Source organism: Myotis lucifugus, unplaced genomic scaffold, assembly GCF_000147115.1.
Source record: "Myotis lucifugus unplaced genomic scaffold, Myoluc2.0 scaffold_1693, whole genome shotgun sequence".
Taxonomy (NCBI): domain Eukaryota; kingdom Metazoa; phylum Chordata; class Mammalia; order Chiroptera; family Vespertilionidae; genus Myotis; species Myotis lucifugus.
In genome coordinates, this window is record NW_005872741.1 from 1 (window position 1) to 15324 (window position 15324).

At 43.7% G+C, this 15324-nt stretch overlaps 1 protein-coding gene across 3 annotated transcripts in view; it reads right to left on the reverse strand.

Moving 5' to 3' along the window:
* Nucleotides 1-167: 167 nt before the first annotated feature.
* LOC102439526 (guanylate-binding protein 1-like) overlaps nucleotides 168-15324 on the reverse strand; it is a 29779-nt gene continuing 14622 nt past the window's right edge. For all 3 annotated transcript variants that reach the window (XM_023748701.1, XM_006108043.3, XM_023748702.1), the window contains 9 exons: nucleotides 11419-11546; nucleotides 10410-10519; nucleotides 9965-10161; nucleotides 9132-9374; nucleotides 6793-7073; nucleotides 5690-5902; nucleotides 5184-5286; nucleotides 4751-4944; nucleotides 168-464 (listed from right to left, as the gene is read on the reverse strand). In XM_023748701.1, coding sequence (XP_023604469.1) covers nucleotides 348-464; nucleotides 4751-4944; nucleotides 5184-5286; nucleotides 5690-5902; nucleotides 6793-7073; nucleotides 9132-9374; nucleotides 9965-10161; nucleotides 10410-10519; nucleotides 11419-11546 — 1586 coding nt within the window. In that variant the 3' untranslated portion in view covers nucleotides 168-347. The remainder of the gene's footprint in view (nucleotides 465-4750; nucleotides 4945-5183; nucleotides 5287-5689; nucleotides 5903-6792; nucleotides 7074-9131; nucleotides 9375-9964; nucleotides 10162-10409; nucleotides 10520-11418; nucleotides 11547-15324) is intronic.

A 15324-nucleotide genomic window follows, 5' to 3' on the forward strand; every position in this document is an offset into this window, starting at 1 on the left:
TCTCTCTCTCTCTCTCTCTCTCTCTCTCTTCTCTCCCTTCCTTCCTTCCTTCTTCTTCCTTCTTCCTTCTTCCTTCCTTCCTTCCTTCCTTCCCATATTGTAGGAAGCCTTTCATTATACTGTTTAACAGGAGTGGAGAGACTGCACATCCTTGCTTTATTCCTGAGTTAAGGGCAAAGCATTCCATTTATTATCATTAAGTATGTTAGGTGAAGGGGTTTTTGTAGATTTCTTTTATCAGCTTAAAGAGGGCCACTTTTTCTCAAGTTGTGACTTTTTCCAAATTCTAAAACTGCTTGAGTTATGCCTTGAGTAGACTGACCAGGGAATCTCTTTCCTTTAGGTCTTTAGATTAAAATACATTTCTTCCTGCTTCTTGTCATGTTATTCTTGAGATTCTCTATTTCTCTCTGAAGTTGTCTGCTCTCATCTTGGAATCCTTCCTTTTGTAACATGGCCTGTTCCTAAAAAGGGAAAAATAAAGAGTAAATCAAGTACAGCAGTAAGCAAATCTCAACTTCTAGTTAGTTTCCACATTTATGGTGTGTGTTTTTTTGAGTACTTTCTTCTTGAAATTTTCTGTACCGTAAATATTCATTACTAGAGGCCTGATGCATGAAATCCAAGCACAGGTGCAGTCCCTAGGCCTGGCTGGTGATTGAAACATGAGCATCTGGTGTGGAAGTGCAGGTCCCAGCTAACCTCTGGGCCCTGGGCGGCACCTGGGTCCCCGGGCCCCCGTATACACCCCTCCTCCTGAGTCACTGGGCCCGCCAAGCTTCCTCAGCGCCTGGGAGCCAGGCGTCAGCCCTGCCCCCCATTACTGCCACTGTTCGCCATCTTCAGGGTGATTGGCGGGACAATGGGGCCCTGCTCGCATTCACCTTGCCCTGCTAATGCCCACTTACCTGGTCCACCATCCTACTGTAGTCCTGCTCTCATTAGGGCCCATTGGGGCCAGCAGCACCTCCACTGCCGCCCACTGCCAGCACTGCATCACCAACGCCCGCCATGTTTCACGCTGCCCCCTGGTGCTCAGCACACATCATAGCAAGCGGTCTAACTCCCAGTCGAGGGGACGATTTGCATATTAGCCTTTTATTATATAGGATTCTTTTACCTGGACATCCTAGCTCCATGATTGCTTATCTTGAGCCTCCTTCAGGTAAGAGAGATTGGCTTATACCTTCTAATATATTGATAAACTTAAATTATAAGTCCCATTAATTCTATATAACCTATGTGGGCAATCTTTTTTTTTTAAATATATTTTTATTCATTTCTTACAGAGAGGAAGGGAGAAAGATAGAGAGAAACATCGATGAGAGAGAAAACATTGATCAGCTGCCTCCTGCACACTACCCACTGGGTATGTGCCCGCAACCAAGGTACATGCCCTTGACCGGAATCCAACCTGGGACCCTTAAGTCTGCAGGCCAATGCTCTGTCCACTGAGCCAAACCGGTCAGAGCTATGTGGGCAATCTTAATCATGTTTCTTTTCAAATCTTATATACGCTTATACACACACTAGTAGCCCGGTGCACAAAAATTTGTGCACTCGGGGGTAAGGGTGAGGAGTGGGGCCAGACCCCTCAGCCCGACCTGCACCCTCTGTTATGTTCTGGGACCCCGGCCACTCCTGGCCTAGGCACAGGGCCTACAGGCTTGGGCGGCCTGGCTCCCGAGGCCCCATTTTATCAAGAGAACAAAGTCGGCGTTAGTTACAGCCCTCACAGAACCCAGTACACTGCATCTGTGCATACAACTGCCTCGTTCATGTGCCTGCTTCGCCCTACTGAATTACTAATATCTTGAGGACATAGCTCTGTCTTATCCTCCTTCAACTTCAGTGCCTGGCCTGGTGCCACGGACATGAGAGGGTTTGCTGAGTGAGTGAATAATGAGTGAGTGAATGAGTGAATGAATGAGCAAGTAAGTGAATGAGCGAGCAGCTACTGGTGGGGATAGTTCGCACTCTGCTCTGGGCTGCCTGACACAAACCCCCAGGAAGTTCCCGCCCTGCTCCCTGGGGCCCCACTCCCCTCTCCTGGCTGCATAGTTCTCGCAGGGCAAAGGCGGCCTGGGTGTGCATTTTGGCAGATCGGTGCATTAGCACCTGCCAGCCTGGGATCCCCTCGGGATGGACGTTTGTGGGTGTGGCTGGTGGCAGATCAGTGCGTTAGCACCCACCAGCCCCAATCGCTGCGGGAGGGCCATTTGTGGGCGTGGCAAGTGGTGGATCAGTGCATTAGCACTGGTCAGCTGGGGATCCCCGCTGGAGGGTCGTTTGTGGGCATGGCCAGTGGCAGATTGGTGCATTAGCACCTGTTAGCTGAGGATCCCCGCTGGAGGGCCATTTGTGGGTGGGGCCGGTGGCAGATCAGTGCATTAGCACCTCCAGGCTTGGATCCCCTTGTGATGAACGTTTGTGGGTGTGGCTGGTGGCGGATCAGTGCCTTAGCACCCGCCAGCCCTGATTGCTGCAGGAGGGCCGTTTGTGGGCGTGGCCTGTGGCAGATCGGTGCATTAGCACCTGTCAGCTGGGGATGACCACTGGAGGGCCATTTGTGGGCGTGGCCAGTGGTGGATCGGTGCATTAGCACCTGTCAGCCAGGGATCCCCGCTGGAGGGCCGTTTGTGGGTGTGACCAGTGGCTGATTGCTGTGTTCCCGCTGCTAGCTGTGGGTCTGTTCCCACAGGGGCCACCTGCTGCCCGGGTCGCAAATAGCAGGCCCGGATGGCAGCAGGGAAGGCGGGATGGCGCAGTTGCGCCCCACCTGCAGTATTCAAATTAGCCGCCATCTTTGTTGGCAGTTAATGTGCATATCACCCTGATTAGCCAATGGGAAGCGTAGCGAAGTTACGATTAATTACCATGTTTGTCTATTATTAGATAGGATACACACACTCAGACTTTTATATACATACACATGACAGAAATAAAACATTCTCAAAATCAAAGGAAGTGTCCATATCTTAGATTAGGGAATTTGATTTAAGCCTCCACAGCTTGGTGGCAAGAGTAGCAGGATATAAGTAAGGAGACATCAAGGTCCCTAACTGTCCATACAGGATTTCTGCACATAACTCACTACACAAACTAGGTGTAGGGCATAGCAAACAGTCAGGAGTGGCAGACACAGGTGTGAGAGGAAAGGAGTCTTTCTGCTCATAAAGGTTCTTTTAGAACCAAAGTCTTACCAGGTGTGACAGAAAAACAGTGATTGTAGATTCCTCTAAGTCAGTGGTTCTCAACCTTGGCTGCACATTAGAATCACCTGGGAATCTTTTTAAAATCCTGATTGCTGGGCCTCATCCTCCAGAAATTCTGTTTCTTTGTTACTAATGTTGTGGCCCCACCCCATAACAAAAAAACAGAATTTCCGGAGGATGAGGCCCAGAAATCAGGATTTAAAAAAGATTCCCAGGTGATTCTAATGTGCAGCCAAGGTTGAGAACCACTGCTCTAAGTGGTGAAGGTGGTTCAGATATCTTACCAATCTGTGTGACTCTGAAAAAGCTCATCTTTTCTGAACCTCTGTTTTTTCTCATAAGTTATAGGTACACAGCAATTCTTGCTTCATATAATATTAAGCAAGAGAAACAGGTAAGATATAGTATTTGCAATATTTAGAAGATAATAGCTACCATTGATTGAAGAACCTTATATAATAAAAGGCTAATATGCTAAATTGTCCCCCTCGGGAGTGTGACTGCTCGCTTTCATGTGCACTGATCACCAGGGGTCGATGTAGAACAAAGGAAGGCCCCAGCAAGGGAAGTTTCCTGCCATCAGCCAGACAGAAGGCCCCGATTGGCCCTGATCGCCGGCAAGGGCTTAGGACCCACCCCTTGCACAAAATTTTGTGCACCAGGCCTCTACTCTCTCTATATAAAAGCCTAAGTGACTGTTTGACTATTCGACTGGTAGTTATACTGCGCGCTGATCACCAGCGGGCAGATGCTCAATGCACAGGCATGAAAACATGGAACAGACTGATAAATCTCTGAGGGAAGGGGGGAGGGCAGAGGGTGGGAAGAGATTAACCAAAGATCATATATGCATACTAGAGGCCCGGTGCATGTATTTGTGCACTGGTGGGGTGCCTTGGCCTGGCCTGAGAGAATCGGGTCAAAACTGGCCTGGTGCACGGATTCGTGCACTGGTGGGGTTCCTCAGCCTGACCCGTGGGGATCGGACCAAAACAAGCAGTCTGACATTCCCTGAGGGGTCTCGAATTGTGAGATGGCACAGGTCTGGCTGAGGGACCCTACAAGTGCACGAATTTGTGCACCGGAACTATAGAGTACTGATAAAGGACTGGATGGGAGATAAAGGATAATAAAAAATTTTTAATAACCAGACATAGGCAGGCTCCAAGTCAGTCAGACAGACAGGGATTGAAAAGTATAAGTGGGCAAGCAAGGTCCTTCCGGGTTTTGAGTTCTAACAGCCACACAAACAAGTCAGGGAGAGTGTTCGGAAAACAGAAAAAGGGAAACGTCTAGGTCAGCCGTGGGCAAACTACGGCCCGCGGGCTGGATCCGGCCCGTTTGAAATGAATAAAACTATTGAAATAAAAGACCGTACCCTTTTATGTAATGATGTTTACTTTGAATTTATATTAGTTCACACAAACACTCCATCCATGCTTTTGTTCCGGCCCTTTGGTCCAGTTTAAGAACCCATTGTGGCCCTCGAGTCAAAAAGTTTGCCCACCCCTGGTCTAGGTGATGCCATTACATACCTGAAGTTTAAGAGACAGAGCCCGCTCTTGCTCTGCCATTAATTGGGCCCTCTCCTGCTCCATCTTCTCAGCCAATTGTTTCACATATTCCTGATAACTCTTTTTTTTCGCCTCCATCATCTGATGATTCTTCTTTTGCATCTCCTCCAGCATTTTTGCTGCAGCCTCTGCAGATTCAGCTTTCACACGTTGCACTGCCAGGAGGAAAGGAAGAAGACAAATTCATGTGGGTGACCACCTTGCTTTTTCTTCTTTGTGAACTTACCTGTCATTGTTGCTGCTGACTGCATATGTCCCACTGGGACTGACTTTGGCTAGTAATAGGCATCTTTGCTCATCTGGCTCTTGTTTAAGGACCCCAGATTCTCCAAGCCAAATTATTTAAACTTTTAAAAGCTGTTGAAGCTATCTAGTCTCTTGACTTGCTCCTCACCTTCAGTCAGCTTTTCCCTTTCTGTGAGATTCTGGTCTGTCTGTAGAATTGCATCAATCACAGACTCCTTTGACCTCAGGTATGTGTAAAGAACTTCTTCACTCTAGGACCCAGAGAAAATGGCATTAGTAATAGGAAATCACTGGAAGCACTTATTCCTGTTTGTCCACCATTTTTTTCCTGTAGGAATTGCTTCGCTTGGCCCTGGTCCTTGTGCTGGTCAAGGGGCCCCTGTCACAGGATGAGCACATGCTCCAGGTTGGCCAAGCCTGGTACCCTATGAAGCAGAAACCTTTGTAAGTGACTGATATAAATATAGATTGAGAGTCTCTGTTCTCTGATGAGTGCTCTACTTTTGGAGCTGTTGGTGCTGTGGTCCCATATGGGGTGAGGAATGAAGCCATCGTGGAGAGAGCAGATCCAAGGAAAGGAGGTGGAGGGAGACTGGGAGGAAGGGAAGTGTGGGGTTGAGAGGAGAAACAGAGAGACAGATAAATCCTGGTTACCTGTATTCCCTTCCTGGGTTCCTGAATATACTTTTTCTTCAGCTCGTTCACAGTCTGCATTAAGAGACGATATCCTCCTGGTTTAGAATAAACCCCCTGCTTTATATCTTCTTCTAAAGAATGGAAGATATCCTTAAGTAAAGCCGAGCAGCGATCCGATGATGCTTTAATATTCTCTTTATAAAAGTCATCTCGCTTTATTGCTAACTGGGCCTTTAATGTGAAAATAGGATGTAGAAAGAGTACAGAGAAAATGTTAGCTTGACCTCGGCATTTTTGGAAAGGCTTCTCAAAAACCAGTCTGTGACCCTGTAAAAACTTACAGGCACCTCAGCAGGACCACATCCTTCCTCCTGATCCTGTCTTTCTATTGGAGACCCTTTCTCTTGGAGGTGAAGTTCATGGCAGTGATTGCTGGCTTTATGATAGCATTTATGCTACCTATGTGCCGGTCATAGTGGGCCATGGCCTTTTTCACTGTGGCTGAGTTCTCTATCTGGGCCGAGGCCAGGATTGCATTCTCCATGCAGGGCAAGTCCCCACTGCTGATGGCATTGACATAGGTCAGGACTAGGTTCTCTAGTCCTACAAATACACCTTTAGAAAGAAACTTCTGCTTTTTAAATTGGACCAGCGATTGCATATGGAAGAAATGTGGCTCAATATAAGTTTGCTCAAGATAACTAAGACTACATTTTTCTTTGCTTTTGGCTGTAATATTAAATCTGTCCAGTACCAACAAGCATGTAACTTGATGAGAAGCTGTGATTATTACCTGCATGCATTATCTAAATTATGTGAAGGAGCATTAGTTTCTGCATGAAAAGAAAAAAATGTTCAAAACTTTGTGTCAATCATAATAAAATTGGTTGCAGACGGGAGCCTGGATGGCAGCTCTCATGCTGGCGGTTGCGCTGTCCCACCCTGCCTGCAGTATGCAAATTAGCCGCCATCTTTGTTGGTGGTTAATTTGCATATCATGCTGATTAGCCAATGGGAGGCATAGCAAAGGTATGGTCAATTACCATGTTTGTCTATTATTAGGTAGGATAGTACTTTGCTTTCTGAGACCCTAATCCATATAAACGTAAGAAAAAAATTACCGCTAATTTATTTTTAAATAAATGGTCTACATCCTTGAAGGAATTCTTCATGAAGACTTCAATGGCCTCTTTCTCACTGGCCATGTGCAGGTCCAGGAGCTCTTGGAGGGTTTCTGTGGGCAGCTGAACCTTCTCACTCATCTGCCAGTCATAGTGGGCAATGGCCTTTTTCACTGCAGCTGAGTTCTCTATCTGGGCCAAGGCCATGATGGCATTCTCCATGCAGGGCAGGTCCCTACTGCTGATGGCATTGACATAGGTCAGGACCAGAGTCTCCAGCCCTACAAATAGAGAATAAAAGATAATGTTTGTTGTAGGTGGGGTGAGGAAACAGTCCATCCTCTATAAATCTGATGATATCTCTCAACACTCATTTGGCTCACAGCATCTATGTCCTCAGCATCACCCAGAAGTTTGCTAGAAATGCAGACTCTCAGCCTCTGCTCCAGATCAACTGAATTAAATCCTCCTCTGCCAAGATCCTTGGGTGATATGGACATATCAAAGGATGAGAACATCTGTTCTAGACACCATATGCCAGAAACCAATTCCAGCATGACAGCAGGGCTGAATCTGGGATTGGCTGATGGCATTTCCCCAAACTTGAATAGGATACATTAAATTGATTGTTTGCTGCCAGGCAGCTCAGGGCACCTTAATCTACATGTTATTTCCTCCTACTGGCCAAACACCGGAACAGCTGTAGGCTAATTCCCCCAAATCTGACAATCCCTCTGTATACTAAACCCTGACCCTTTGAAGTGTATATCTCTGCCTCATCTCAGGACAATTTGTGTTAATAAAAAGCATGGGGTCCTGAGACAAAGAGATCTTAGTTTCCTTCAAACTAGGCTCCTCTGATCCCCAAATGCCTTTCAAAATTATATTTCGTTTCTTGACTCCTATTTAATCTATGTACAGCCTTCTCCAGATTTCATGAATCCCTTTTTAAAAAAAATATATTTTATTTATTTTTTACAGAGAGGAAGGGAGAGGGAGAGAAATACAGAGTTAGAAACATCGATGAGAGAGAGACATCGATTCAGCTGCCTCTTGCACGCCCCCTACTGGGGATGTGCCCACAACCCAGGTACATGCCCTTGACCGGAATCGAACCTGGGACCCTTCAGTCCGCAGGCCAACGCTCTATCCGCTGAGCCAAACCGGTTAGGGCATGAATCCTTCTTAATGCTGGGACAAGAACCCTGGTAACCATAGACCTGTGTTTATTGAGGTTTATTGAGTGCATGTGCTTTATCCCTAAACACCATTAGGATAGGAAATGTACCTCTCATTTATGTCTCTATCATCAGTTATGGTCTGTGGCAAGCATTTATAAAATCAATATTTGTGAAACAATAAAAAAGAAGTCCTCTGCCCTGACCAGGTGGCTCAGTTGGTTGGAGCATTGTCCCATGCACCAAAAAGTTGTGAATTTGATTCCTGGTCAGGGCACACACCTAGGTTGTGGGTTTGATCCCCAGTTGGGGCACATGCGGGAGGCAACTGATTAATGTTTCTCTCTCACATCGATGTTTCTCTCTCTCTCTAAAATTAATGGAAAAATATATTATGGGGTAAGGATTAAAAAACTCAAAATAAATTTAAAAAGGAGTCCTTAATTTTATTTATTGTAGCAGAACACTGTCCAAAAGATCTCTCCGGGATGATAGTCTTCTGCTATATGCGCTATCCAATATTATCGCCACTATACATGTAATCAGAATTTTTAAATTCATTTAATTTTAATTAATCTGCATTCAATTTTAGATAAATTTAGCTACTACACTTTTCTAGTACCTATTATATGGGATAGTAGAGGTCCAGTGTATTAGGTCAATTTGAAGCAATAGAGCTTTTTTGTTTGTCCTTTTCTATCTTTTCTCACCCATGAAATCTGACTAATAAAATCTATTAGAAATGTTGTGTCATCTAGAATGTACCACAGTAATCCTATATAATAAAAGGGTAATATGTATCTTGACCGAACCGTGGAAAGACCGATTGCTATGACATGCACTGACCACCAGAGAGCAGACACTCAACGCAGGAGTTGCCCTCTGGTGGTCAGTGCGCTCCCACAGGGGGAGTGCTGCTCAGTCAGAAGCCAGGCTCACGGCTGGCAAGCACAGCAGCGGTGGGGCGGTAGCAGAAGCTTCTCCCTCCTGGACTGCCAGAGGGCGCAGGCCGACCTGAGGGAACTCCCCGAGTGCACGAATTTCATGCACCAGGCCTCTAAGAGTAGTAGATTTGCATTTTTCAAAGCTGAAACTAGGTGGATGCAACTCCACCTTTCTTTAGTCTTAACAGTGAGAGTAATGACCGGGAAGTGGACTTACGGGGTCCATTGACCTGGATGCCTCCTGAAAGAGTTTTGACTTTGGAATTGCTAAAGATGTAGGAACAGAAGTCAGCAGCTTGTTGCACGAATTCGGGGTCCAGCTCATCATCATGCATTGTCTCCAGTTGGCCTAGCTTCTTCCGATGAGTGGGCCGATCAAAGATAAAGCATTTCTTCTCTGGGAAGAACTTTCGGATACAAAGTCGGGCAAGGTTAAATTTTTCATTTTTAAGACTGGTACCTGGAGAAAGATAAAAATGGGCTTTGCTTAATATAGGGGCTTGGAGACTTTTTCTGTTAACGGTCAAATGGTAAATACATTAGGCTTTGCAAGTCAGGTGGTTTCTTTTCCAAGTATTCAAATTCTGCTATTATAGCATGAAAGCAGACATGGGCAATCTACATAGTATTCATCCAGTAAAACCTATTTGTAAGATAGCTGGCAGGCTGCATTGGCCATCATTTGACTGTGGGCCATAATTTGCCAACCCCTACCCTAGTGCATTGTCATGCTTTAATCTATTTTCTTTAAAAAAATGGCCATTCTACTCCATATTCTTTGGCTAATTACAGCATCACAAGCCCTAAGCAGGGAGATAATATGATCACAGTACAGGCAAAGATAAAAGAAAAAGAAACTTGTTCTTAGAACAGGGGAGAAGAAAATTCAAAATCTAATTTATGAATTTAGATATTAAACAAGCATTAATTCTTAGAACTAGGCAGCTGAGAAGTAGAAAACTATACATGTAAAAACACTAATAGAAAAATAAAAGATGATGGTTGCTAATGGCTTGTTTTTCCCAATTATCAGTTCTCAGTCCCCTTTACCTTTTCTGAGTTTGAGTGAATTCTGCAGGTACTCGTCTGCTGAGATGGGTTGCCCATCTGCTTCCAATTCTAGGGAAAAATCCCTCAGTGTCCACACAAAATCTGGAAAGAAGCTCACAAAGTCAGCTGAATCCTCAACCTCATTTGCATCAGGTGAAGATTTTTCCCTTATTTTTTCTATCAGCTCTGTCACATAGCTGAGTAGCAAACTAAGGAAAAATGGTGTTAAAGTACAGTGCCCCTCATGCCATATTAGTCCCGCATATTCCAAACCTTTGTTTTGGCTTTGTTTCTAACCCAAATGTTAATTCTTCCTGCCCTTGAATTATTTTTCATACTTTCTCTTTTTGTCCTTGATTTGCCAGGATTCACATTCCGGGAGCTGGTTTTTAGGTACAGGCCTCCCCTCTGATTTTGATGCTGTTCTGGACCACAAAAAGGATACTACAGTTCATCCATGGCCTGCTGGTTTATGGTCCCCATGCTATTGTACACAAAGGTGCTGCTCAGCAGTATTGCCAGGGCAAAGATCCAGGAGTCATTTTGGTTGTCACCCTGGAAATCAGAACACATTTGGGCCAGGATTATGTTTTATTCTCATGGCACTTTCCCGATCAGCAGTAGTAAACGATGCTCATTTAGTGGAGTGACTTTTTTAGATTAATATCTTATAAGAGGAAAACAGATCCAAATGAAAATGGTTGTTAGTAGGACTTGGACTTTGAATAGTCTTCTGATTAGTGTTTTTGGTTACACTGATTCTCACTAGGTCCTCTTATGACCATTCGCAGATAATTGCAAAACAAACAGTCCAGATTGGTGGGCACTCTAAAGCCTTAAATGTAGTTTAATTTTCTCTATGTTTTTACAGCAAAATTGACTTATGTAAGAGTAATAATACTTATAGCTATTTTATCTAGTCATTATTATTCACTTTAACACTGTCCATTCTTATTAAATAGTCAAAACAATACTATGAGGCAAATATAGACTGTTTGCATTGGTTTTACAGATCAGAAAGCTGAGGGTAAAAGAAGTGAAATAATTTGCTAAGGCCACTGTGTTAATAACAGAGTTTAGGAATTCCGAACATTAATCCTTAACTCAAGTTCTCTGCAGGATAAGACTCATGGCTGATTTTGTTTGTGGTATCTTTATGCATCTGTGTTAACTGGCTTAGCTTATAGCCTCTTGTTAATAATTAGAATATTATCTAATGAGCACTATGCTCTTCTAAGATTCCGCCTTATATTTTCATGATCCCTGATTTCAAAATTGCGTCTCTTAGCACATAAACAGAAATGAAAAAAACACATACGGTTAAGTGCCAGCTCTTATTTGAATAAAAATTAAAATAATAATAATAAAATTCTTAAAAAGAAAAGAAAAAATATTAGTGTAGACAATACCTAGAAATGAGGGGATTGTCTCCAAATTGAATCTTCAACACTTACCTTCTCTACATCTCCCAGCCCCTTAGTGTCAAGCAGAACTAGGGAGTAGTTTGGTTTCTTAGGGTGACGTACACACCACATCCAAATGCCTTTGGTGTGAGACTGAATGGTGGAGCCTAGAGAGAAGCCTTCAGAGGAGAGGAGAGAGAGGGAGTGGAGTTTTCATAGCAGACGTTTCTTAAAATGGAGATAAACGCGAACATAATCAAGATAATGAGAGACTACAACCAGTAGTCTGGTTGGCATGGCTCAGAGGTTGAACGTCAACCTAAGAACCAGGAGGTCATGGTTCGACTACATGCCCTGATTATGGGTTCCATCCCCAGTGTGGGGTGTGCAGGAGGCAGCTGATCAATGATTCTGTCTCATCACTGATGTTTCTAACTTTCTCTCCCTCTCCCTTTCTCTCTGAAATCAATAAAAATACATTAAAAAGAGAAACCACAATCAGTATTGATTTTACAGAGAAACAGGGAAATTTAAATATCCAATACATAAAAACATTCAACACCTTTTTATATAAAAACATTAACAAATCAGGGCTAGAAGAAAACTAACTCAACATAATAAAAGCCGTATATGAAAATCCTTCAACCAGCATCACACTCAATGGTGCAAGATAGAAAGCTTTCTTTCTGCAAAATTAACCAAAATCTTTCAAAGACCTAATGTAATAGCTAAAACTATAAACTTCATAGGAGAAAACATAGGGGGAAAACATAATATTGAATTTGGGATGATTTCTTGGATATGACACCGAAAGCATAAACATTGAAAGAAAAATAGTTAAGTTGGATTCAAAATTAAAACTTTTGTGAGTCAAAGGATACAATCTACAGCGTTTCATAGGTATCCTGTGGAATGGGGGAAAATATTTCTTAGTTAAGGGATTGATATTCAGAATATATAAAGAAATCCTGCAACGCAATTTCAGAAAACAAACAACCCAATTAAAAAGTGAACCACGGGCTTGAACAGACATTTCCTTAAAGAAAATATACAGGGGAAGTAAGATGGCTGGGGACGGGTCTGCAGGCTGCTAGATAGTGTTGGAGAGAGAACGAAAGGAGAATGCATGGACATACGGGGAGTGTCAGTATTTGTGAGTGAGGGACAGCTATACTTCAAGGGACTGTTGGGGACTGGTGGACCGGCCCCCCGAGACCGGGCAGCCTCTACAGCGGCTGAAATCTCCCCAGGAGCAGCGGGCTCTGCCATAGAGGCTGCACTATCTTGAAGGGGAGACAGCTGTGATTGCAGAATGACTGTGATCAGAACCCCAGCCTTACCTTCAACTGGGGAGATCTCGGATGCCTCCCGGGACCTTACAACCACAATGCCCAGGGACCAGTTACCTCAGCTAGGAATCCAGGAACATGGGAACTCCAACCTCCCCAACCACAGATGCCTGGGAGGTCTGCACAGGGGGAGACAAACGGGAATTCGCGGATGGGCCCTGTGCCTTCTCATAGAGCAGAAGGAACAGCTGAATCAAAGAGCACCCACCCGGAACCGGCGAACTGAACACAGCTGGCATTGCCTAAAGAAAGGTGAGCTTTGGGATCCAGGCCAGGATCTGGGAGAAACGGATGCAGTGGGAACTAGAGCCTCAGAGAAAGACTGCTCCCCACAAAATTCGCGGCTGGTGGGGTCAGTGTAGCCCTCGAATGTGGAAGGGGGTCCACAAGGCTTCTGGCAGAAGGGGATTCTAGATATTAACCCACAGCTGGACTGGACCCAGAAAGGCAGCCTGCGCGCAGAGCCAGAGTGAAGAGGTCTTTTAGCCCCAAATATTAATACAGAAAAACTGCTACCCAGGGGCTGTAGCAGAAATTGACTTTTGTGTGTAAATATAACTAAAGACAGACTAAGAACCGAAGAGAGCAGAGAGATCCTGCCTGCTTGAAAATAGGGTTGTGGCTTAGGGCACAGAGGAGCCATGGATCGCAGAAAACTTCAATACTATGCTGACTACCTGCAAGGAAAAAGAGTGTCAAGCAGAACAGTACAGGAAGTGAACGACCTTCACTCCTTCACATTTTTATTTTTTATCTTTTACTTAAGAAACTATTTTTTTTTCTCTCACTCAATTTTACCTTGTTTTTTATTATATTTTTATTTTTAACTATTAATATTAATACTATTATTTTACCCTTTTTAAAAAAGTTTTATTTTGTGTTATTTTTTCTTTATTTTATTTATTTTGGGATTAGTGTTATACATTCTATTTTGATTTTCCCTTTAGCATTATTTTACTCTATCTCAATTTTTCCTTTATGCCAACATTCACTTTTCCCCTTTCTCGTCCTGTTTCTCTTACCCTGTTCCTGCTTTAGTTTTTCTCTACCCTTTATTTTCACTCCCTGTTAAAAATTTATCCTACTCATATATCTAATTTCCTCTCCCGTGCTCTAAACCCATACACACTTCTCACTTTGCTATCTTCAATATCCAAATATTTTTCTTTTTTGCCTTTTTCTTTCTTTCTGTCTTGTTGTTGTTTGTTTGATTATTGGTTAGTTGGGTTTTTTTTTGTTTCTCTTTTTTCTCTCCTTGCTTCTTCTCTTCTTCTACTAATAGCTTAACTAATTCCAATAACTAACTCATGCCTATCTACTCTTTATCCTCCTTTTCCATAGTAAACAAATACATAGATAGATAGATTAAAGAAGGAGGAAAATTTTATATATATACACACACACAGACACACACACACACACACACAGTGGGGCCTTGACTTAAGAGTGTCCCGACTAACGAGTTTTTCGAGATACGAGCCATTTCTCGGCCGATTTTCTGCTTTGAGTTACGAGCTAAAATTTGGGTTACGAGCCAGCTTCAGATACCCCACCGCTAGTTGGCGCAGTGAATGTCACAGTGAACGCCACAGTGAATGCCACATCAGCCCAGCATTATGTTTCTCACTCATTCACTTTTTGATTTGACATATGAGTAATTTGAGTTACGAGCTCTGTCACGGAGCGAATTAAACTCGTAAGTCAAGGCCCCACTGTATATAGTTTTGTATTTAGTTTTCTACTTTTCTTCTTATACACCCATTCTCTTTCTACCTCCTCTATACTGAATTGTGGCTATTTCCCCATTCATTCAATTCCTTGACCTTACCTCCTGGAAATAAGCTCTGCCTCCTCAGATTCATCTGGGTGTTTGTTTTTTGGAGGTGTGTTGTTTGCATTTTTTGAATTAGTTGTTCTTTGTAGTTTGCATTCATCTCTGGGTGTTTGTTGTTTGCATTTTTTTGGATTAGTTGTTGTTTTATTAGAGTTTTCTCCCCATATACATATTTTTCTTTTTTTCCTCCTCTCTCTTTTCTCTCTTACATTTTTTCCTTTCCTCAATATCATTTTTTCACTCTTCTCTATTCCCTAATTCTCTTTTCTCTGGTGGTCACCTTTATTCAGGGGCATTAGTATTGTGAATACATTTGTGTTTGGTGCCTTATGAATTGTGTCTTGTTGTGTTGTATTTTGTGCCTTTATGTCAATGCAGGAGAGAGAGAGCTACATAACCAGACACCTAGAGAGGAGCATCATGGGGAGACAATGAAACAGCCCACATATGAAAGAAAAGGGATACAGAAAAATGGCGGAGGCTTAGACGGACGTGTTGATGCTTTGTCCCAGAGCAGATAAGGGCGAGCAGCTGAAACGGGTAACATATAGCCCGAACAAGCAGAGGAGATTCAGCTGAGAGACAGTCTGCAGCCAGGAAAGACAGAGAACTTCTAGAAAATGGGGATGGTTAGAGATTGAGGCTGAAACCTCCCCCTGGGCGCCAGCTCAGCGGTGAGACCACGCCATCTTGAGTAGCTGTTATCCGCATCCAGAGATCGGCTACTAACCCGGAGGCAACGGCTCTCAAGCAGCGCGACTACATGAACTCAGA